General features: G+C 36.2%; 1 protein-coding gene and 2 long non-coding RNA genes across 3 annotated transcripts in view; all 3 read right to left on the reverse strand.

The window, feature by feature from the left end:
- Positions 1 to 9,121: 9,121 nt before the first annotated feature.
- The window catches only part of LOC124457027 (ATP-dependent RNA helicase DDX3X-like), a 51,896-nt gene continuing 36,800 nt past the window's right edge, over positions 9,122 to 24,217 (reverse strand). The window contains exon 15 of the mRNA XM_047007327.1: positions 9,122 to 9,259. Within this exon, the coding sequence (XP_046863283.1) occupies positions 9,122 to 9,259 (138 nt within the window). The remainder of the gene's footprint in view (positions 9,260 to 24,217) is intronic.
- On the reverse strand, positions 13,890 to 17,797 carry LOC124456838. The gene is made up of 2 exons (XR_006952502.1): positions 17,433 to 17,797; positions 13,890 to 14,213 (listed from the first exon to the last, which is right to left on the reverse strand). It is a non-coding gene; the product is annotated as an uncharacterized LOC124456838 (long non-coding RNA).
- On the reverse strand, positions 21,407 to 23,909 carry LOC124456836. Its single transcript, XR_006952500.1, has 5 exons — positions 23,088 to 23,909; positions 22,806 to 22,952; positions 22,221 to 22,428; positions 21,768 to 22,105; positions 21,407 to 21,524 (listed from the first exon to the last, which is right to left on the reverse strand). It is a non-coding gene; the product is annotated as an uncharacterized LOC124456836 (long non-coding RNA).

A 24,217-nucleotide genomic window follows, 5' to 3' on the forward strand; every position in this document is an offset into this window, starting at 1 on the left:
CATGATATTGAAAGAAAAGTAATGCCTGGCATTTAAATTTTTTGGCTAGCCAACTAGAATTTGCCTTAATTTGGCGACAAATTAAGTAAGAGATGTATACTTACATATTACTGAGAATATTACTAGCATAAATTATTGTTGCTCACTATCTTTCAATGATGGCTTGCTTTGGCCATACGTACCTATTAATTCAAACCCAGCATAAATTAATATACCTTTGTAATCACATTCACTCATTGTTATGTACATATATATATATATGCTTATACACTTTGTAGAAATGTATAAATAAGTTTGAAAATTTGTAATCCAGGTATTGAGTACATAAAGACAAAAGTTTCTCCGGAGAAACTTTTATCTTTTATGTAATATATAATAATAATAATAATAAGGACTTTATTTGAAGAGGGGGACACGTAACAGCTGAAAAGCTGACAAACCTGTGGCCCTCTAACTAGATTATACAGCATTACAAAAAACTGATAAATGAATAAATATATAAATAATTACAAAATTCTATGATAAAAATAGCAGGACACATAAAAAATATTCAGAAAGATAAAATTAATTTATAAAAAATTAAAATTAAAATTAGGTAGTGTGCTATTGCTTAATATTGTTTCAAAGTTGTCCAGGTTTTTATATGAGCTTATAAAATGCTTTTTCACAGCTGTTTTGAATAGATTTATACTAGGCTTTTTTTTGATATCATGGGGAAGGCTGTTCCATAACTTAACTGCGTCAACACTGAATGCCTTGCCACCATCGTTATTTCTTAGGTATTTGGGACACACTAAATTTAAATTGCCATGTCTCGTGGACCTATTGTGAACAGAACTGTTCGTCTTGAACAAATCTTTGATATAAATAGGAACATCGCATTTGAGGCTCTTAAAAATCATGGCACATTTGTTTAGTTTTATTTCGTCAAAAAAAGGCAACCAGCCTAGTTTACTAAAGTTTACAACACTTCTAGAATAAGGGTCTACTCCAAGAATTACTCGGGCAGCCCTTTTCTGTAACCTTAGGAGACAGTGGAGTTCTTTAACGTCGCAGGTATTCCAAACCATGCTCCCGTACATAAGGACGGGTTTAATCAAAGCGTTGTAGTATAAAAGTCTTTCTTTTATTGGAAGGTATCTCGTTATCTTTTTCAATAAACCAATACGCAGAGAAAGCTTGGCCTTTAGGCTAGAAATGTGGTCACTAAATGTAAGATCTTGATCGAGTGTTACACCAAGCAATTTATAAGAGGTTACTTGTTCTATTTCAGCCCCATCAAGGGTTACTGACAGGTGATTGCCATCAACTAATGATGAATGTAGCCTCTTTCCGGTGATAAGTAATGCTTTGGTTTTAACAGCGTTTAGGACCATCCCATTTTCGCTAGACCATTTACTTAATTTATCCATGTATTCTTGAAGACGTCGTTCCAATTCCAAAGGTGCATTATCGATATTAGCGCTGGCTTTAAATGTGGTGTCATCCGCGTAAGCATGAATAGTTGAGTCCGATCCAACAGCTTCGGGAAGATCATTGACGAAGATTAAAACAGTAGAGGTCCTAATATGCTACCTTGAGGAACTCCATTGGTTAGCATAAGTTGTGACGAAGTCGAGTTATTTACAGTGACACACTGTTTGCGATTGAGTAGATAGCTCTGCAATAGCTTTACAACATTATCTGGAAATCCATATGATCTTAACTTTACTAGGAGAATATCATGATTGATCAAGTCGAATGCCTTGCTATAGTCCACAAAGACTAAGCCGCTGACATTGTTTTTATCAAGGTCAAGAAGGACTTGGTCCAGAAGAAACAACAAAGCAGTATCCGTGGAGTGGTTTTTACGGAACCCTGATTGGAAGCGGTATAAAAGTGCATTTTCTGTTAAGTAGGTGTTCATTGCATTGAAGATGTGTCTTTCAAAGACTTTAGAAAGAATAGGCAAAATACTAATAGGACGATAGTTTTGAATATCTTGCTTGTTTCCTTGATTCTTGAATAGTGGTTTAACCTTTGCTATTTTCCATTGTGAGGGAAATGTACAAGTTTCAATACAGTGATTTATAATTTTAGCTATGGAGCATGATATTTCAGGAGCTGCAATCCTTAGAACTCTAGCACCAAGCCCATCGATTCCCGTGGCTTTGTGTGTAGGTATACTTAGAAGATAATCGTTAACCTCACTAGGAGTTATTTGCGGAATAAGATTCTCAATTTGACTGTTAGATTTGTCTTGTGGACCAGGAAGAGCATCATAATAAAGTATAGGTGCCGCTTTTATGAGACGTTTATATACATCAGCGAAGAAGCGGTTAAAGCGTTCAGCGATTGAATGGTCATCCTTTATCAGGTTGTTGTTTTCGTCAGCAATAGGGACGGAGTCGTCATTATTCCTTGTATCTTTAGATAGGTCTTTAATTAAAGACCAAAGTTTCTTTGGACATTTTTGATTTTTACTGAACTGAGTTTTAAAGTGCTGTTCCTTCGCATTTCTTAGTTTCCTCGTCACTCTGTTTTAATCAGTTTAAAAGCAGACCAATCTTGTTCATTTTGTGTTCTCCTGGCCCTCTTTAGAAGATTATCGCGTTTATTTATTTCGTTGTATAGATCATTAGTGAACCATTTCGGCTGATTGATTTTCTTCACACTCTTGAACTTTAAAGGCGCGTGATTATCAAGAATGTCATTAAAGGTTTTGTACCAAGATTCAACAATGTTATCGGCATCTCGAAAACAAAGGAGATATCCCAAGGGCTTCTCTTAAGTCTCGTAGAAAGCATTCTTTGTTTATTTTGTCGATATTTCTGTATTTGATTTTGGAATGTTGTTTACGTTGTCCATCCATGGTTTTGTAGCACCTCAAGATAGTGACCGGCAGGTGATCGGAAAGTCCAGATTTACCTATGGCTACTTCTCTAATTCTAGCAGGATGACTAGAATAAATATGGTCTAAGCACGCATCAGAGGCAGGTCTTGTTACTCTATTTACCATCTGCGTTAATCTAAGACTGTTCAGTGTCTTTGCGAGACAATGTTTTGAATAACAGTTGAAATCAATATAATCTAAATTGAAGTCTCCCAGAATAATCAATTCATTGTTTTGGAGATGGGCATTTTCAATATTTTTACCCAAACTCTCATTATAGTCTTTGTTGGCTGAAGGTGGACGGTAAACACCAGATATCAAAATCGGTCTCTTTGATTTATGAGGACAAATTTGAAGCCAGAGAGTTTCAAGATCATCCAGTTCCAAATCTCTTCGACGTGAAGCCATAACTTTCTCATTTACATACGCAATTATGCCGCCACCTTTCTTCCCGATTCGATCTTTTCTGTGTAATGTAGCCGGGTATCATGTAATAGCTGTCTGGAATTTTACTAGATCCGAACGTCTCAGTGAGAATTAAGACGTCAAGTTTAGCAGCACTGTTGTTGTTCGAGGTGAGCATTAGAGATAGTTCTTCCAATTTGGTGTCAGTCAGTCTTTGAATGTTCCAGTGGCAAACTGATAAGCCTCTGAAGCCTACAGGAGGTTGAAGGTTATTAGGTCCTGGATTGACGGCAATATCGCCAGATAGAAGAATACACAGACAAAATTGGCCAAGTTTGACGAACCGCAACAACGCCTGCAGCTTCAAATTCAAATCGCAAGGTGTGCATTTCGAAGGCTTTGACTTACAGTCGAACGTAGGTGGAGCAGATATTTCCTTCCCAATGAAGAATCTGACTGTAAAGCGATCGAATTCAGGTGTAATTGAAGTAAATTGGCCAAGTAAAAGGCTGATAATAGTTAATTGAAGCACGACTGCAAAAACACGTCTGCACGCCATGACTAATTGCGTTCATATAAATGTATAAAAATAAAAGATTCTCCAGATTGTATAAAATAATTTTATTGAGCTTTGACTTGTTGCTTTGAGCCCTCATCAGAATGAGGAAATATTATTTACATAAGTCTTATTTAACCAATCTTTAAACTTATATATATATATCTTTCATTGTTTTCCTCCTTTCACATTTAGATCTGCTGTGAAAGTTATAAAATTTAGAAACTACCAACCAAAAGATGAAGCACTAAAGGAGCGAAAACTTTCTGGGGCCAAACCACTTTCAGGTTATTTAATGTACAAGAATTGTTAAACATATAAACATGACAATATCAGTTTTTACAAGTGATTTGAAGAAACAAAGTATCTATATATGGTAAAGGATGAAGTTAAATTGCTGTTAATGACAGCATGTACTGTCTCCTTGGTTAACTTAGTGTTTGTAGATGTAGACTGTCCAGGTTAATGCATTTTCTAGAATGACTGTGGGTTTTGATATTGACTGATGTTTTGGCACAGATACTCAAGCCATTAAAACCATTTATTTTGCTTGGTATTATCAATAAGTGAACAATCCGAAAAAACTAGCATTTATAAATGCAAAGTTTTTTTGTAATAGAGCATGATATAGCTACTGGAAGCAAATGATGACATCAAGTTATAACACCAATGCAATTTAGCGTCATACATATTTAGCGTCATAAATGTTTTATTTCATGCACGTTTTTCAATTATAGACGGTAGTTATCGTTCGTTGATACAACAATATTTTGGTCGGGCACGTTATGTGTCTAACTATGCCCCCAAAAAAATTCCTACCCCGCGCCAAATTTTCTAGGAAATATGTCCCCCCGTTTTCAAATTTGTCCTCCCCATATGAAAGAAGTAATGAAAAACTTTACACAGTAAAAAATATGTCTTTCTTATTTTAAATAACTGAGAAAATGTTTATTAAAGAGTGTTAGTTCCTTTTACTGCGCTTTGCCGATCACGAAGCACATAAGTAACAATTCATAAAATAGTTTGTTGTTCGTGTACAATGAACATTCACATACAAAACATTCAGCAAGATATCTCGGCGTTTCATTGTGTTTTTGAATGTTTTGTTATGCGGTTTATACTTGTGGATCAACGTTTGGGTGAAATGTGTAAGTCATTTAATGCCTTGCGCTTTTGTATCTGCGGGTTGTTTTTCTGAGTCATTAGTTTAATTACTATGCATTATTGCTATATTCGTCAATGCATGATGGTATCTCTGAATTGTGATGGTTGTTTTGACTGGTTTTATAAAATTTAACTAAATTTATTGATCCAAATAGATTGAAATATCTAAAATCACCTGCGGTCTTGTTTTAAAACTGAAAAGTTTCACTGTTTTTTAAGATAAAGGTAAAAGTTTGTGAGGGGGACAATTTTCCAAAAGTTTTTTCACCTATACATAGATAAAGCCTGAAAATGATTAATGTACCATTGTATATGAGCTTTTTTACTGTTCGGTCTTATAACTTTTATCAAACACTTACGTACACTATTCATTAAAAGAAACGTAAAATTCCCATAAGTTTGTCGTAATTGTGTTCAATTTTACTTTAATTATTTTACCTTTTCTACTTCCGTTTTATTTTCTGCTACATACTTCTAACGTGTCTCTTGCTTTACTTAATCAAATGTTTTGTAAAGCCACCTCAAAATTTTTCTGTTGTTTTAGTGGAACAAGAGTGAAAGAACATGTTGAAAAAGGAAAATCTGATGTTGTAAATGAAGTGGTAAGGATAAAATCAACAGTTTCATGTTCATGGATATGGATAAATATAGAAAAAAAACTTGATAAATAAATACTAAATAAATTCTTTATGAATGAATACTTTCCTGAAACGAATTCTAAATTTACCAAATCAATTGTGATGTACAAATTTCTTTAATTTAGGACTTAGTAATCTTGCACCCGAAAACCCGATTGGTAATATAAAAACACTCCTAAAGACTGGTAATTTCAAGTATTATCTCTGAACCATAAAAGAATCTTATCATATATTGATAATTAGCACCATACAGAAATTACCCCTTTCGGGTGTTCTTAGTTTCGGGTGTTCTTAGTTTCGGGTGTTCTTAGTTTCGGGTGTTCTTAGTTTCGGGTGTTCTTAGTTTCGTGTTCTTAGTTTCGGGTGTTCTTAGTTTCGTGTTCTTAGTTTCGGGTGTTCTTAGTTTCGGGTGTTCTTAGTTTATGTTTATAAGTCAAATACGGATTTTCAAAAAATTAGTGATAGAACACGATGGGCACCTGCAAAGTCAATAGAATTTGAAACCATAGACTCTTCAGTGAGCTTATCAGTTTTATTTATTTTTTCACCAAGCGCTTAGGTAGCACTTTACAGCCGCTCTTCACGAAGTGAAACTTGACGCCATTTTCTTCAAATGGGAAATCCGCAAATGGGTTCCTTTAAAATACTACGTACTTAAGTTGAAGAAGGAAACATTACACGGATGTAATATAACTAATGTTTTATGTTGCTAAATGGTTTATTCTTTCTTTCAAAAATCAGGTGAAATATTAACACAAATTTTGGGGAATAGGTTTTTAACTAGAATCACACTGTTCTTTATGTGAAGAATCAGATGCTTCATCAGCAATAACAGAAAAAAACTTACTTTTTTTGATATCAGAAATAATCTGATTACTGATTACCTGGCCACAACATTTAATGATTTTATTTTGACTTGTTTTAGAAATATAACTTCTATTCTTACCACAATTCTTTAAATGATTTTCTAAAACTTTATCCCCTCTCCTAACTCCATAATTGAGTGTTTCAATGAAATTACCAACCCCTCCAGATGAATAACAACCAACAGTAGGGTGATACTTGGAATCATCACGATGCCCACGAAGAGGTAAACCTAGACGTCCACAAAAAATGACAGAATCAATAATTGAGATAGTATTTCCCTATTCTGTTCTATTTCTTTCTTGTTACCAGCATCCATGATCATCTCGATAGGCTGCAGAGTACCTGATATTTGGGAACGCAAAGCATCAAAATTGGTGATGTGGATGCATGCAAACCGACTTCCTTTTACTTTTTCCAGCATGTTGAGTGAAAGAGCATTTTGCATTCTTCCAATCTTGAAGAGGTTCAGTAAACAACTTTTTTACTTTACTGGCCTTGCCTGGGAATCTATTGCCAAACAACACACACGATAGACAATACGCACCATTTTGTGAAGGTGAATAGCAAAGCCATTCATGCTGGTCTAGCCAATCATGCCTAAATGATCTGCCATTAGATTTAGGAAAATGATACTTTTATCTGGTTTATATACATTTTTATCAAATGACATATTTCAGAATTATCCATACCCTTAACTTTCTCCTATACAAGGAAACATCAAAATTATGGGTTAAAACAGCAGGTTGCATATCACCAGAAGTTGGAATACCAGGCAATAGTTCCTGGGATGATGTGTGAAGCAAAAGACTATTGGCTTTATTTAATGTCTGAGCAAGAGCTGCAGCAGAAGAAAAACTCTCATTGGGCATCCTTTAAAAGTTGGTTGGGCAGCAGGCCTATTAGTTGAAGTAAAAAATTTGAAATGTCAACTGTTTTGGTGCAATATTTGGAAAAATTTTGACAAATTTTCGTTTCTCTGTTGTTGAGCTGCTAGAATTAGACTGTGTACAGGAATTAGACAATTTTCGCTTCAACCTGTGGGCATGGAAAATGAGAGGCACAAAATGATTAGACTGAAAAGTCTCACCTGGTTGTACAGATCCTTCATGACAAAACAAAATATTAATAGCATCCAAACCTCTTTGGCTTAATAACCGGGCTGAACAATACGATTAAATAACAATTTATATCTACTTTCACCAGAATCAGGATAAAAGTATGAATTTTTCTACCTAAAACAGAAGATAGGCCCAAAATAGAAGAAAAGATGACCATTTCTGGTCATTACAATTTAAAATAGCCTCCTGTTTTACCAGTTCATCTGTTGTATATCCAGTGTCTAAACATTCTTTAGACACTGACAAAGGCAAAAGATTGTTTAAGCTTTGGGCAAAGTAATCACTGTGCTCACTTATAACAGACAAAAAGCATGGGTGTTGAGCATAAAAAGCAGCATGAATAAATAGCTCAAGCGATGTTAAAATTCGCAAAGTAGGGACCAATGCATTGTTACCTACCAGAACTAGGAAGCTGAACTGTAGAGGCAATTGCCAAGCTTCAGATCTTAAAAATATTCAAGAAAAGAAATTAATATTTTGTTTGGTAGATTGATTGTATTGTATGAATGAATTGCTGACTGTAGACAAAGATATAGCCTAGCGAAATTGAGATTTAACCATTTTACACGTATATATAAATACTACAATATATATAATTATAATATATTTACCTTATTGCAGTACAAGTCTTTCCGTCATGAGCGTGCTTTGGCACATATATTTCAGCTCCAAAATTTCGACACAGAGTATGGTCGGGGTCATAAATTCTATCTAACAGCTGCTCGTTAGTAAACATAGGTCGAACGTCGACCAATAAACGAGAATAAAGCTCATTAAGGCATTTTAAATCGTTTTTGGCCAACGCAGACTGAGCAGTCTCGTATAAATTACCACAACACAATGAAGACATTATAAAATATCACAAAACCGTAAACTGAGCACAGAGGCTGTTCAGAAACAATACGAGTGTATGTTAATTTTCAATTGCCTAATTTGCCTAGCTCAACTATGCTTATCAACAGCAATGATTGGTTGGAATTGTCAATTAGGCAAAAAATTGACCAATGAAAGCATACGGTTGCAAAAATTGCCCAATCAGAATACCTATACACGATGTCAAGTTAGGCAAATTCATCTTGTTTAGGCAAATTGCTAACAACCAATCAAATGGCAGATCGCCTTCTTGACTTAGGCAAAATGGCTGCTTTGCCTAACGACACGGAGCTTTATAGATAATCATACGCATCTGGACTACGATTCATATCAAAATTACGTCATTTAATTGCACAACATTTCTAAACAAAGTCAGATCATTTGACTGCGATAAAGTGCTATTCATAGTTTCATAATTCGATAAATTCGTATCGAATCTAAGTCGAAGTATATTTTGTAATTTCACCATAGGCACTTGCCTATGGTGCCTATTAGATCCGCCTGATAGCAACCCTTTTTTCTGTTGCTCCTGCGTTGATACAGCTTAACACTTGCATGAAACTAATTGTTGTTTTTCTTCGCACTTATTTTACCCCATTTAGCCGCTTTATTTGCTTACGAGCTTCTTTTATAGAACCGAAGATGGCGCATGTGTGCCGACACGACCTGTGCGACCGATCCTATGGACATATTCCTCAATATCACTGGGCATATCAAAGTTGATCACATGTTTCACATGTGGTATGTCCAGACCACGAGCTGCAACCTAAAACAGTTTAAGGCTTAGTTCAAACGGCGAACTTCTCATGTGTAGTGCCAAATTACTATTAAGTTCGGTAGAGCACGGCAAAATAGGAATTTGATTCAAACGTCGATTTTAATTCAATCGAACTTAATTCCTTCATATGACCTTTCGTTCCTTTACGTCAGCGTTTATACAACGCGCATGCTCAAATAAATAGCGGGATTTTCAATATGGCGAAAAAAAATAGCACAAAGACCGATCATTTTTATGCGACATATGCTAGAGCGTGCCAAAAATCGAAGGAGAATGCTTGATTCTTTTATTCAGTTATTGAATAATAGAAGAATCATAGCAATCAGAGCTGCGATCACCCTGATTCTGTGTTTATTCTTGCAAAACCCGCGTTCAACATCAATAACGCCTCGATCATGTCGGAGACTTGCTAGAAATAAAGGATGGTAGAATCTACTTAGGGTTAAATATTCTGCAATGAGATTCAAGAAAACATTTAGAATATCTCGGGAAACGTTTCTGTTTATTCTTGCTCGCCTAAGACACGTACTCGAAAAGAAAAACAAAGTTGAAGAGCCCATTCCTCCAGAGGTTCGACTAGCTGTTTGCTTGTATCGCCTTGGAAGAGGAACATATTATTATACTATGCCAGAATTGACTGGGCTTCGTGTTTCCACCGTATGTTCTATTACTGATGAAGTTTGCAAAGCCATCGTTGAACATCTCTGGGACGAATATGTCAAACAGCTAATGCCACAGTCTGAGCAAGATTTCAAAGATTCAATGATTGATATGGAACACTTTTGGCAGTTCCTTGTTGTTGGGCAGCCCTTGATGGTTGCAACGTTTCTACAAAGTGCCCACCAGGTGATCAGGAAGCAAACAAAGAGTATCACAACTTTAAAAAATTTTACTGTATTGTTCTTATGGAATTGGTTGACTCCCACTATAGATTTATTTGGGGAAGCTGTGGCTACCCAGGTAACTCACACGACGCTATTATTTTTCAAACCACACAGCTGTGGGCTAGTATTCAGGAAGGAAACTATTTGCCAGCAATTGGGAAAGTAATTGGTCAGCAAACAGTCCAGCCAATTATAGTTACTGACTCTGCTTTTCCATTTACCAAATGGCTTATGAAGCCTTATACAGATGCTGTCCTTTCTGAAAGGAAAAGGTATTTTAATTACAGACTAAGCCGTGCATAAATGGTGACAGAGGGTGCCTTTGGACAGCTTAAAGGTAGGTGGCATGTGCTGTACAGAAAATGTGAAAGTAATAGAAAAAGTGTCAGAATGACTTTCCTGGCTTGCCTGGTCCTCCATAACATTTGCTTAATGAAGAAAGATACTATCTCAAAACAATTGGATCTTTCACAAGACCCTGGCAAAAGTGAAACGCGAGATAGAGATTCAGTAAGAGAATTGCTACAAATGAGAGCATGTCCTAAAGTCAGGGATACTTCCAAAGAAGCAGCTGATATAAGAAATGCTTTGGTGGAAAAACTTTGGTTGGAGAAGGAGACTGGAGAAGTGGTTCAATTTTTTTGACTTTTGAAAAAAAGTTCATTTTCATATATTGAACAACACATTCATAAAAAATTAATTTTTTGGCACTTTCTAATTCTCAATCTTAACTAATGTGATTATATAATGCTTTATTGTGCACAAATAACATTTGATTTGAACATTTTGTTAATATAACAACATAAAGTTTGTGTAGCAATTAGTAAAAAATATCTTTATTTGTTATGTCTTTATTAATAACACAACTGAATAATAAGAACTAATTAAACATTGCAAGTGGTTCAGGGCATAATAAATGCCATAATATGTTATTTTTATTCACATACATAATTTCTATAAAGATTGGTATTGTTTGAGATCATAGTCTGAATGACTGTTGCTAAAGTTTGGAGTGACTGCTGAATGACTTTGTATTGGTAATTGATACTGCTGAAGATTAGCTGATGAGTGGATATTCGGTTCTTGTTGAAAATTTGGTATTGGTTGAAAGTTTGGCATTGGTTGAATATTGGGTTGTGGTGGAAATGGTTAGTTATATTGATGTGGTGACCATGAATGATGTGCACCATTTGATGAAGTTAGACAATTAAGAAAAAGCTTGGTTATTTCAATTTCATGCTTTCTTGCTATTTCAGCTTCATCTTGCATGAAACGTAGCAGCTCCTTGGATGGATCATTGTCCACCATAGTCTTTAAAAGAGCTATAGCTTCATCAACATTGTCTTTTGTTGACAATTTTCTTCTTTTCATGGGAACAAATGATTTTTTCACACTATCTTCACCTTCTTCCAAGTGTCTGATTTCTTCCTCTTCTTCCAGGTCAATCAGAGAAGGATTACCACTGGAGCTAGAGCTACTGATATCACTTGAAAATGAAGGTTCTATTGCCATCTCAGGTCTGCAAGAGTCTCTGGATTGAACAAGCTGAAACAACTGCTTGAACCATACACCATAGCCTTTGCCTTCTTGGAAACGTTTTATGCCACTAGCAGTTTTCATGGTAATTGCAGCATGTTTGCATTCTCCAATGCATTTCTTAAATTTATTACGCATTTGAGACACAGTAAAGTCTATGCTTTCTTTTCTTTCATGGCACCTTGCTTTAAGCTCTGTCAAAATATTTTCGTATACATTGCCATTCTTTTGGTTTTTTGTATTCGTGAAAATTAATTTTTTCTTGTAGTAATCACTGTAAGCAACAATATCGATAAAATCATTTAGAACGTTCTCGGTCAACAAGGCTTTCCTGCCAGCTTTCTTTTTTGAACCTTTGTCATTATCATTAACTTCAGATTCATCATCAGTTGAACCACTACAAATAAAATGTTGGTCAAAATATTAGTACGAATACGGTATATTGAATAAAAGAAAATTATAATTCTTGGGGCATTAACAATAATTATTTAGGTCTAACCTTTTTCTTCCAATCAACGGAGAGGGTGTTGAAGTTTTTCGGCTTTCAGCGTAAAAAGTATTTGAATTATACGGAGTGGAATGATTTTCTATCTCCGGTGATTCGACTGGATGCTTATCGGTGGTAGAATTCCTTACACAATTTGGGCAATATCCAACAGATACTCCAGCCTCCCAACCAATAGTTTCCTCATCGTCTTGAAACAAACTACAACGGTTACAAACTGGACTATTGCAAGTATTTCGTTTCTTCTTGGCAAAAATTACAGTCAACAATCGATTGGCTTTGTCTCGAAGAAGAAGCCATATTGTTTACAAATGAGCGCCATAAAAATTCGCGCCATTTTACTCGGGTTTAGATCATGGATTGAATAGGATATGTACACACGAATAGGGTGATAACGCACTCGTTTCACGTCGCTTTTTTAAGTTTGGCACATGAGAAGGTCGCCGTTTGAATTGACAACGTGCCGTGTCGAACTTAATGCATTAGGCGCGGCAAGCCCAGCCGAGCTATATCCTTGAGTCGATCAAAATTAAAACCGCCGAACTTAATTGATTCATACGTCGTGCTTGTCATGTACTTAATGCGTTGTATTAAGTTCGGCACATGAGAAACCGTCTGAACTAAGCCTAAGTAACTTGCACATTTTTTTGCAATAGCAGCATTATGTAGGGAGTTAATAAACAATTATTGAATGAGGTTGAGCATAATATCAGTATTATTCAGACCGAGTCAATGTTATCTGCAGAAGCGAAGCTTATTCACTTCAACTACCAGAAATATTATTAAAACATATCAATGTAAAACATTTCAAAAACTTTCGCCAATTAGCCCTTTGGTCAGACGGTTTATTAGAACTTTTCTTCGTTTGCATAGATTGTAAATATGTTCAAAACAAGCTTAGTCGCTTTTTCCTGCCTTCTTTTTGTTCAAAAGCTTGCGCATATCTTTTTTACAAACTATGGCAAACATCGCGTTTATTTGATTTTTTCAAAACCGGCTTTCAATTGTATCAATAATTGCACAAAATATTATTTGTAGATAAGACGTTATAAAGACGCACTTTATAACAACCAAATAACGCTAGTTTCTTCTTAGACTGTTAAAGTGATACTAGGACGAAATTTAGCCTCTCGTTTTTTTTTCATAGATTAATAGTGTATGTAAAAAAATCTCTTCTGGCGAAATTTTAGCGCAATGTATTTAATGCTGCTCGAGTTACGTAGCGATAAAACTTGAACTTTAAGAGCCGCCATTAAAATGCGCCATATTTGAATTTTGAAGAAGGAAGGTGATTGTGACGTCATAGTCTTAACTCGCGGCTGTTCACAATAAACACTATATACAAATAGAGATTTAAAAGGTTGTATAACTCAATTTTTTTAACATGCCTTCAACACTTTGTGTCGTGCAAGATTGCAGTAATAAGTCTGATAGAAGTGCAGGCATTTCATTACATAAAAGCCCAAACGGCGAATCTTTGAGAAGAATTTGGGTTAAATTTGTTCAGACGAAGCGCGCAAACTTTAATCCGAGTTCGCGCAAAATTCGATTTATTATTTGTTCGAATCACTTCTCGGATGATTGTTTTGAGAGTTTATTCCATTTGGCTGGTATGACTAGACGGCTCAAACCTGGTGCCGTACCTACTATTTGGAAGAAATCACAAACACCAACAACGTCAAGAGAGCGGCAACAGGTTAGCACAAGTTGCAATTATTATATACTTACACATATTGCAGATGATAAATTTTCACAATTTGAGAGAACCAATAATACATCCAGGCTAACTTTCAATATATAATATACATTTATACTAAGGTTTTAAAGGAAATACAAAATGAAGTGTCTGTCATTGATTAATAAAGCTACAGGTAGTTGTGTATGTCATTGTTCAAATAACTAAGATAAGTCTTAGATTATTAACTGTGCATGGTCTGCATGGAGTTACCTTAATTAACATCTCTGCAAATTTCATGACATAAACTCCACAGTCAACTGAGTTTGGTTGCTGTGGTACCTAAAACATGTGAGATAGAAAAAGATGTTTATGGATGAGGGTTTACAACTATATATATATATATATATATATAATAGGGTTTTGTGATAAAAGCTATCGCAAACAAAATCGCACGGATAGAGTGCTCAATGCCACGGCAGAGCGGTATAATTGAAAATAAAATTAACCACGAATTACTTCATAGGAATTTATTCCCTACAGAACTGTTTCGTATGGCAGTTGTTTAACTTGCCACACTCGTCAGGAGAATAAATATAGCGCTATAACACAACGGAACTTATACACAAAGATGAATAATTAAGTGATATAGTATTACATTAATGACGTTAGTAATCAAGAAAGAACTGTGCCGAATATTCAACGAAAACCACCTGAAATTAACCATTGAAGCAAATAAGAAATCCGTGAACTTCCTTGACATCACCTTTGATTTACGATCTGACTCCTTTAAGCCATACAACAAACCAGGAAACATTCCTCAATACATAAGCATTTACAGCAACCACCCCCCATCTATCCTACGCAGAATCCCAGAAACCATCAACCAGCGGCTCTCAAGAATCTCATCCAACAAGCAATCATTCGACTCAAGCATACACCCATACCAAGAAGCACTAAAAAAAAGCGGCTTTAACTACAAATTACAATACAACCCACAAACCACACGAAAGTCAAAAAACAGAAACAGAAATAGAAACATCACCTGGTACAACCCACCATACAACTCCAATGTCCACACAGACATCGGACACAAGTTCCTTAGTATAATCAACAGGTCCTTTCCAAAAAACCATCCACTCAGCAAAACCTTCAACAGAAACACACTTAAGCTAAGTTACAGTTGCATGCCAAACATCGATACGATAATTTCTACACACAATAACACCGTTTTAATCAAAGAAGAAACGACGAAAAACGCCACCACAGACAGAAAATGCAACTGCCGGAAGAAAGAGGAATGCCCACTAAAAGGAGAATGCCAAACCAAAGGGGTAGTCTACCAAGCCACAGTTACCAGCACACTAACCAAACACAAAGAAACCTACATCGGTCTAACGGAGAACACTTTTAAAACACGCTACTTGAACCACACCAGCTCATTCCGAAATAAATCAAAACAACACTCCACAGAACTCAGCAAACACATATGGAAACTAAAAGACTCTAACACACCATACACCATCAACTGGAAAATTGTAAAGAAATCACAACCCTACGCTGTAATTTATGTAAACCAAACGCTGTAATTTATGCCTCTCGGAGAAATTCTTCATCATCTTCCACCCAGAACTCAGCTCGCTTAATAAACGAAACGAACTCATTTCCGCATGCCGCCATCGTAATAAACACTTACTAACGTCATTAATGTAATACTATATCACTTAATTATTCATCTTTGTGTATAAATTCCGTTGTGTTATAGCGCTATATTTATTCTCCTGACGAGTGTGGCAAGTTAAACAACTGCCATACGAAACAGTTCTGTAGGGAATAAATTCCTATGAAGTAATTCGTGGTTTATTTTATTTTCAATTATATATATATATATATAAGTTTGAAAATGTGTAATCCAGGCATTGAATAAATAAAAGATAAACGTTTCTCCGGATTTTTAAATGATTTTTTATTGAGCTTTCGACTCGTTGCTTCGAGCCTTCATCAGAATAAGGATATTTATTTACACGTGCTTTTAGCTTGGAGACGTTTAGAGCGTCTAATTGGATTAGTGGGTGGATTAATGTGATTGGATGGGATGAAATGCGTTGCCATGGGTTTTGGTGTGTTGTTAATATGATTGGTGTTAGTAATATTAGAGTGTAGTGTTTTAGTTTTGGTGTTGTTTGTAGTTTTTGTCCTTTTCTTTAGTTGTGAGTATATGATGGGTATGTCGATATGTCTGTTTATTGTGTCGTTGTCTTCACTGTACCAAGCTTCTTTAAATTCGCGTGCGTGTTTAGTCTGTGCGCGTCCGAGTACTTTAGTTTCTGTCCAGTCGAATGTGTGGTTGTTTCCGTGGGTATGTTCTGCCGGTAGTGAGTTCGGATCTCGTCGTTTTATGGCGTTTTGTGTTCTGTTAGTCTTGTTTCAATTTTCTTAGATGTTTGTCCTATGTATTGCTTTGAACAGTCTTTGCATGGTATCATGTAGATCGCGTCAGTTGTATCATGAATTGTTGTTTTGTCTTTATGTTTGGTGAAGCATGATTTGAGTTTTTGTGTAGGTTTGTGGGCGACGTTAATATTAAATGGTCGAAGAAGTCTGGCAGTCATTTCTGATGTTCCGTTTATGTATGGTAATGTGACGATTTTACTGTTTCGTCCGGTTTTTTGTTGCTTTTGTCGGTTTGTGTTTTGTTTTGTATTTTGTATATAGTTTTGTTTATGAAGTTTCTAGGGTAGTTGTTTTTAATAAATGTGGAGTATAAGTAGTTGCGTTCTGTTTTTTTGGCTTCTTCCGTATTACAATGAGTGTTTATCCTGTTGAAAAGTGTTCGAATGCAGCTTATTTTGTGTTGTGTTGGATGATTGCTGTTGAAATCGAGTATTTGGTCTGTGTGGGTGGTTTTGCGGTATACTTGTGTGTTTAGTGTACCGTCATCTGTTGTGGTTAGTAGGATGTCGAGGAAGGTAAGTTGTTTGTCGTGTTCTTCGTCTTTAGTAAAGGTAATGTTCTTTGTGGTATTGTTTATGGTGTGTAGGATTTGTTCAGTTTTGTCTTTCTTGACTATGGCAAAGATGTCGTCGACATATCTTTCCATAGTCTGATGTTTGTGTTGTTTGTGACTGATTGTGTTTCGAGGTGTTGCATGACAGCTTCTGCGAGGAAGGTGGATAGTGGTGATCCCATTGGTGTGCCTGAAATTTGTCTGTAGTATGTGTTTTGGAAGGTGAATTCAGTGGAGAGGCAAAGGTTGAGTAAGTCTAGGATGTCATTTTTGTCTAGGTGTGTTGTAGCTTGCCAAGTTTTGTCGTTTGTGAGTAGTTCGTTTGTAATTTGTTTGGCAATGTCTAGTGGTATGGATGTGAAGAGTGATGTCACGTCGTAGGATATCATGATTTCGTCTGGTCGTAGTTTAATGTTTTCAATACTGGCGAGGAAAGTGGTGGCATTTCGGATGGTGTGAGGTGAATTTTTGACTAATGGATTTTTAAAAAAAAAAAAATAAATTTCCTGGTGTAGCTAACCATGAAGGGACAGACACCCCGCTCGTTGACTTACGTTGAAAAGAAAATAATCGTTCATGAGGAGTAGCGTTTGTAGCCGTACATAACAAGGACCTAATCGAATGGAGTGCATCCAGCATCACCTCTTGCCAGTGGTTAATGGGTAGATTTTTCGATCGTAAAGCGAGGCAAACTGTTTTCCACAACGTTCTATTGAATTTTTCTACTTGGCCATTTCCTGCAGGATTATAACTTGTTGTTCTACTACTTGAAATACCCTTCTGTAAGAGAAAACTCTTTAGTTCAGCACTCATAAATCCTGACCCTCGATCAGAATGAATGTACGTAGGCATACCAAAAACCGAGAATAATTCTGATAGACAAGCAACAATAGTCCGAGCGCTAACATCTTCACAAGGGAACGCAAATGGGAATCTAGAATACTCATCTATGATAGTCAATATATATCGTTTCTTGTCCGGGCAGCGGACCTTTAAAATCTAGGTTCAGTCTTTCAAACGGCTGTGTTGCTTTTATCAGATGTGACTGTGCAGGTCGATAGTATTGGGGTTTACATTCTCGGCAGTCTCTACATGATTCGGTCATGCGCTTAATTTCTTCTATCGAAAATGGTAAATTTCGGCTTTTTACAAAGTGACTCATGCGAGATACTCCAGGATGACACAGTGCTTTATGAAGTTCGAAAAGTTTATCCAGTGTAAGCGACATAACCTTCACTCTCGATAAGGTATCCGCTGGTATATTTTCTTCTCCCGTTCTATATACTATGTCAAAATCATACATAGAAAGTTCCAATCTCCACCGCATTATTTTATCGTTCATAATCTTACCATGACGTTTCAAATTGAACATATAAGCTACTGACCTCTGATCCGTTACTAGTTTGAAATGTTTACCTGTTAGATAATGTTTCCACCTACGAACGGCCTCCACGATAGCAGCTGCTTCCTTTCTACTGACGAGTGTTTTAGTTCTGGACCATTTAGTGCTCTTGAGAAGAATGCTACTGGTCGTCCTTGTTGATTTAATGTCGCTGAAAGTGCAAATTCTGATGCATCGGTCTCTATTTGGAAAGGATAAGATTCATCAATTGATCCTACTACAGCATTCTCAATATCATTTTTCAGTAAATCAAACGCTTGCAACGCATCATTTGATAATGGAAAAGCTAAATTGTGAGACAAAGGTCTGATTTTAGTTGAAAAATCTTTAATCCATTGGGAGTAATATGAAAACAAACCGATGACACGCCTTTGAGCTTTTGCATCACGTGGGGCTGGCAGCTCCCGCAAAGGTTTTAGTCTCTCCGGATCTGGCTTAATCTCTCCTTGAGATACAACACTTCCGAGTATACTAATCGACGTTACCGAAAAAACGCACTTGCTTTCATTAAATGTTAGGTTACGTTTCCTCGCTGCTTTCATAAAAGTTCCAAATTTTATCATGATGCTCCTGATTGTAACCGCATATAGTAATATTGTCTAAATACGCGAAAGTATCTTCTAAAGCTTCTTCGGATATGAAAGTATCCATTGATCGTTGAAAGGCCGCCACTCCTTTAGTTACACCAAATGGGATTTTACGGAACTGATAAAGTCGATGGTTAGCTTCAAAAGCCGTGTACTTTCTCTCTTTATTTTTGATAGGTACTTGATGGTATGCACTTTTAAGATCTACAGTGCTAAAGACACTATATTGGGCAACTGCGTTTACTGTATCCTCTATTCTTGGCATCGGATAAGCGTCCAACTGAGTAAATTTATTAATTGTTTCAGAGTAATCGATTACTAGTCTTTTCTTTTGTCTTTCGTTCTTGGTTACAACGACTTGGGCTCTCAAGGAGAGTCACTTTCTTCAATAATCCCTTCTTCAAGCAATTTCGACACTTCTGTTGCGATGAACGCTCTGTCTTCGGCACTGTATCTTCGTGATTTTGCAGCTACCGGTCTACAATCTTCAGACAAAAATTGAAACAACGGCGGTGGCCCTATATTTATAGTTGATAAACCACATATCGTTAAAGAGGGCGATTTTCCCCCATACTCAATAATTATGCTTTCATGTTTTTCCTGCCAATTTTGTCCTAATATCACGTTCGTACATAAATTTGTTAAGACAAACAGTTTTACTTTCGCATACTCTCGCTCTTTAAGTATAATATCTGCTAGACAATAGCCTTGAATTTTAGAAGAAAACGAGGATGCAGCCATTGTTACTTTCTCTTGGGTTGTGTTAACGTTCAATCCCAGATTACTTGCAACTTTAGGATGTATAAAATTATGTGTACTTCCCGAATCAATTAGAGCTTCGCAAGATTTTCCATTAATCAAGACATCAATACAGGCTTTCTTTAGTGACTTTGCTACTGTATGTTTAGTTGATGCTAATGCTATATACGAAGCCTGAGGAGCGACCGATTTACATACTCTTTGGAAATGTCCTTTCTTTTTACATTTATAACAATAGGCGTCTTTAGCCGGGCATGCGGAACGATGGTGTGGTCGATTACCGCAGAAGAAACATTTCGCTGATCTAGAAGAGGCGGCAACGTACCTTTCTATGCCGTTGTTCTCTTGATGTCCGTCAGATTGATCAGTTTTATTGGTTTTCGAATGCCCGTTGACTAAAAAACGAATTCTCCCCGTCCTTGTTTGATAGAGCAGCAGCTGTTATTGGAATTCCGTCTGCATAAGTTTCAAAGTTCTCTGTGCTGTATCTAAGGCTCGGGCTTGATCAAAAGCTGTCTGAAGGTCTAATGTTTTATTCTCGAGAAGACGTTGGCGGATGTTAGTTGAAAGAAGACCTGCTATAAACGCGTCTCGTACAGCTTCGTCTCGATATTGATTTGATGTCACGCTACGAAAATTACAATCTTTGCTTAGCGATTTTAATTCTTGTAAATACTCATCCAGGCTCTCGCCAGATTGTTGTTTACGAGTAGCTAACTTATGTCGCGAAAATATCTCATTAGGAACCTTAACATAGAGATTTTTTAACAATTCTATAGCTTCCTCGTAGGTTGTCGCTTCACAGAAAAGTTGATAAACGTCGGCAGAAACATAATTGACTAGAACCTTTAATTTGTTCACTTCTTCGTTAGGTAAAGCAGCTACAAAATTTTGGAAAGTAGCAAACCAGTGCAACCACGATCTAGCAGCGTCTTGAGCGTTAGGATTGGTGTCAAAACGTTGTGGTCTTAAAACTTTCTTCATCACAGCATAAGATGCGGAAGACACTTGATAGGATAGACTAGTGAGAGCACCGAGATTCTGAGTGTTGTGTAAATTGTTGTAAAAGTTTTATTAAATATTTATTATATCTTCTATATACTAACCTAAGGAGGTTTTACACAACACTGCTGGGGTTCAATGCAAAGGCTCCTTAAATAATGGGCATACTTATTTACATTTACGTATATTTAAATTTCGTAATGAATTCTGTTCAGGGTATGAGGTGCATGATATTAAAAAATAAGGAAGGTTTTGGTATTGTGTGGATATGTTAAAACACTCAATACCTTGATGCTACAGGTTGTTCCTTAACAGTTTCATTTGTTTTGTTAAATAGCACTATAAGAATCCAGTGCAGCCTTAAAAAAAAGTTAAAAACCCATCACATATTTTGCATGCATGTAATATACACAAAATACAATTTCATTCTATATTGATGAACAATAATTGTTTACAACATTACCCTTTGTTGACAGGTATTAGAACTATGTTCTTATTCCAGATGGCGACTTTCCTAGTGAATGATTTTGCACACTCCCAAAGTTCCCTGATAGGAATAAGACAAAGCATACATGTACAGTATGTAAAAAGGAGACAAAATGAATTATGGTGAATGCCAGATTAGTAATGACCAGAGTGACCTGAAAAATATTTTATAATTGTATAATTGTTGTATTTTGATTGCAGTTGCATTATTATATATTTAAGTTACAGATACAAATACAACAGATACAAATTGACACACCTGTCATTTCTGGGAACCTTTTTTTCAGCTCCATTTGCTGTTGTGATGGTTTTATGGATGGTTTTATGACCTGAGCTTGGTACAGAAATAGCTTGACAATGCAATGGTGGATTGTTTCACATTCTCATCAGCATATTCAAATTTGAGGTATCTATATAGCAAGAATAATAATTATATTAATTATTAATCTACTGGATTGTTTTCATTGGGAAAAATAATCAATTAACCCATTAATCCTCTCTCTTTTTACAAGTACTGTACAAGGCAAGTAAAATTTTCTGTAATTATAAAATTAAAATAACAAAGTGGAGTGAATTGCAACTTAGTAATGAGTTACTGATGCCCATAAGCAATTAAAACAAATACTGTACTACACTTCTTGTAACTTTCTTACTGAAGAAAAGCTTCAATAATGAGGTCGCTAACAAGACAGCCTGGATTTAAACATTGAAGTTCAGCTGGAATCAGGAGATTTCTGTACATGTTTCTCCAGTTATCAGATGTGGCATGTAGACATTTTCCATTCGTCAATCATTTTTTGCAAATTCACCTGATCCAGTTTGCTAAGTTTTTGTTTGTTGGTAGCTGAGTAGATATGATTGATGATGTCTGTGCTGGTTGGATAAAATGACCGGTTAAGTGTTGAGGGCCTTGGACTTTTATCATCTTGGAACAATATGTTTTCCACATGGTAGGTAAGTAACTTTTTAACTTCCTGCCACTGTGTTACACCTATTTAATAAAACAGCCCAATAGTTCTGGATGATAATGTAAGGCCACCTTTTCTTTTTCAGTACGCCGTATTGCCGTTAGAGTTTGATGAATGTTTAAAATCAGTATGCCTCACCTGCTGCAACAAGCTCGTGGATTTTCTCTATTATAAGCGGATGGACCCCATTGGAAATGCCGCACACTTCTCCGTGTGGGTGGTTTGTGTGTGCTTGCTGGTTTGGAACTTTGACAAAAAACCTCTTTATTTTTTTAATTTGCGCTTCATTGTGTTCTTTATCGATTTTTAACTTGTTCAAGAGCGATGGTTTAATGACTCGTTCCATCTACAATAATTTGGACACAACGCAATTAGTGTTGAGGCTGGTTTTAAGATGATTAGTTCCTTTAAGCAACGTCATATACATTTGTATGTTTTATGCAGTGCGGTGTTTGAAATTAAATGAGATATGATCTTCGCACTTAGCTGGACAATTTAAGCAATCGTCTCAGGACCTGAAAAAATCAGGTGACTCAACGGGATTCGAACCCATGACCTCTGCGGTTCGAATCCCGTTGAGTCACCTGATTTTTTCAGGTCCTGAGACGATTGCTTAAATTGTCCAGCTAAGTGCGAAGATCATATCTCATTTAATGTCATATACATTGTTAAAAATTTGTTGAGTAAATTTGATTTTTCTTTGTTTAACTCCCACAGTCTCACCTGGTGTTTGTTGTTACAGGATGTTGGAACGATGTAGTCTGGATACACGGTTAACTCCCTAACAGTGATCTGGGCCTTACACCCAAGCTTTTTAGTTGGCTGCACTCGAAATCGTCTTTTTTGGCCAGTTGGATGGCCGTTGATTCCCTATAGTATAGGTTGAAGTGTACTGCAGTTAATGTTAAAAATGATTTGTTCAAAAGTATATTATCTATTATAATTACGTTATAGGTGTGGTTCGAGTTTATAGAGTTTAATATTTCAGGTTTCAAGACTACGTACCTCCTCAGAATCTCTATTTGTCGGCCTGCACGGTCCATAAATACACTCTAGTAACCGTATTCCATTGATACAAAACGGAGTGCCAAAAAATGGTATGGATAGATCACCAAAATTGCTGCTCCATCTCAAACTACCTTTAATAACAACAATTATTACAAAAAATGTTGATAATTTTATTTATAATTATATATTTACAACAACTGATGAGTAACGTGAGTTATGAACAAAATTTATAGTGAGTGAGAAGTGGAACTTTCGTCGAAACAATACAATTTTTCACGTGTAAAATACTACAAGTGCAATACGTCGTATCAGTTTAATTTATGTACCTTCATTTCCATATCGCTTTGCCGAACCTCGTAGCGCAGACGAACGAAGCTTGAAAGATGTCGATCCAGCAACTTCGTATTTTTGTAAAAACTCGTTCAAGTTAGTCTCTCCATCAATCCAGCCTGTGAAATATTCACCATTCTCTACGACCTCTTTTAAATATCGGCTTATAACCTGTCGAATATCTCGATTGTTTGCATTATTTAAATTACCCGCCATTATGCAAATGATCGCGCAAAAATAAACTTGAAATTGATTTAATTTCATCGCTCAAAAGTAGTTTTCGTGTTATTACGCAATCGGCACAAGTGACGTCACGACATGAACCACGGCATTGCTCTATTTCCATGCAGCATCGGCACTCTTGAGGGTTGACAACAAGATCCAACGAACAATGGCCACATTCACACCTTTAATATTGGCCAAATTGTATGTTTCCATAAAGTTATCATAGCTAACGGCAGACGATTCAGATCAAACTAACACACTAAGAATGACATCTTGCCATGAAGTAACATCAACACGGGCATCAAAACGATCTTGCAGCATGTCTTCAACCCGCCGTTCTTCTGCGACTGTAGCTTCGTACTCAGCAATTTCATCGGGCGAAGCAAGCGGTTCAATATTATCGACAAATGGCAAAATTTCCGAATTAGATTCGTTCAAATTTGCCGTCACAAATTCCGATGAAGAAATCGATGCGTTTGTCTCGATCGAAGACTCGGAGAGCGAGCTAGATCTCGATGAATTTGACATTTTTTTGCTCTATTTATGTATTACTTTGTATACTTTCCAATGTG

Source organism: Xenia sp. Carnegie-2017, unplaced genomic scaffold (assembly GCF_021976095.1).
Source record: "Xenia sp. Carnegie-2017 unplaced genomic scaffold, XeniaSp_v1 HiC_scaffold_6, whole genome shotgun sequence".
NCBI lineage: Eukaryota > Metazoa > Cnidaria > Anthozoa > Malacalcyonacea > Xeniidae > Xenia > Xenia sp. Carnegie-2017.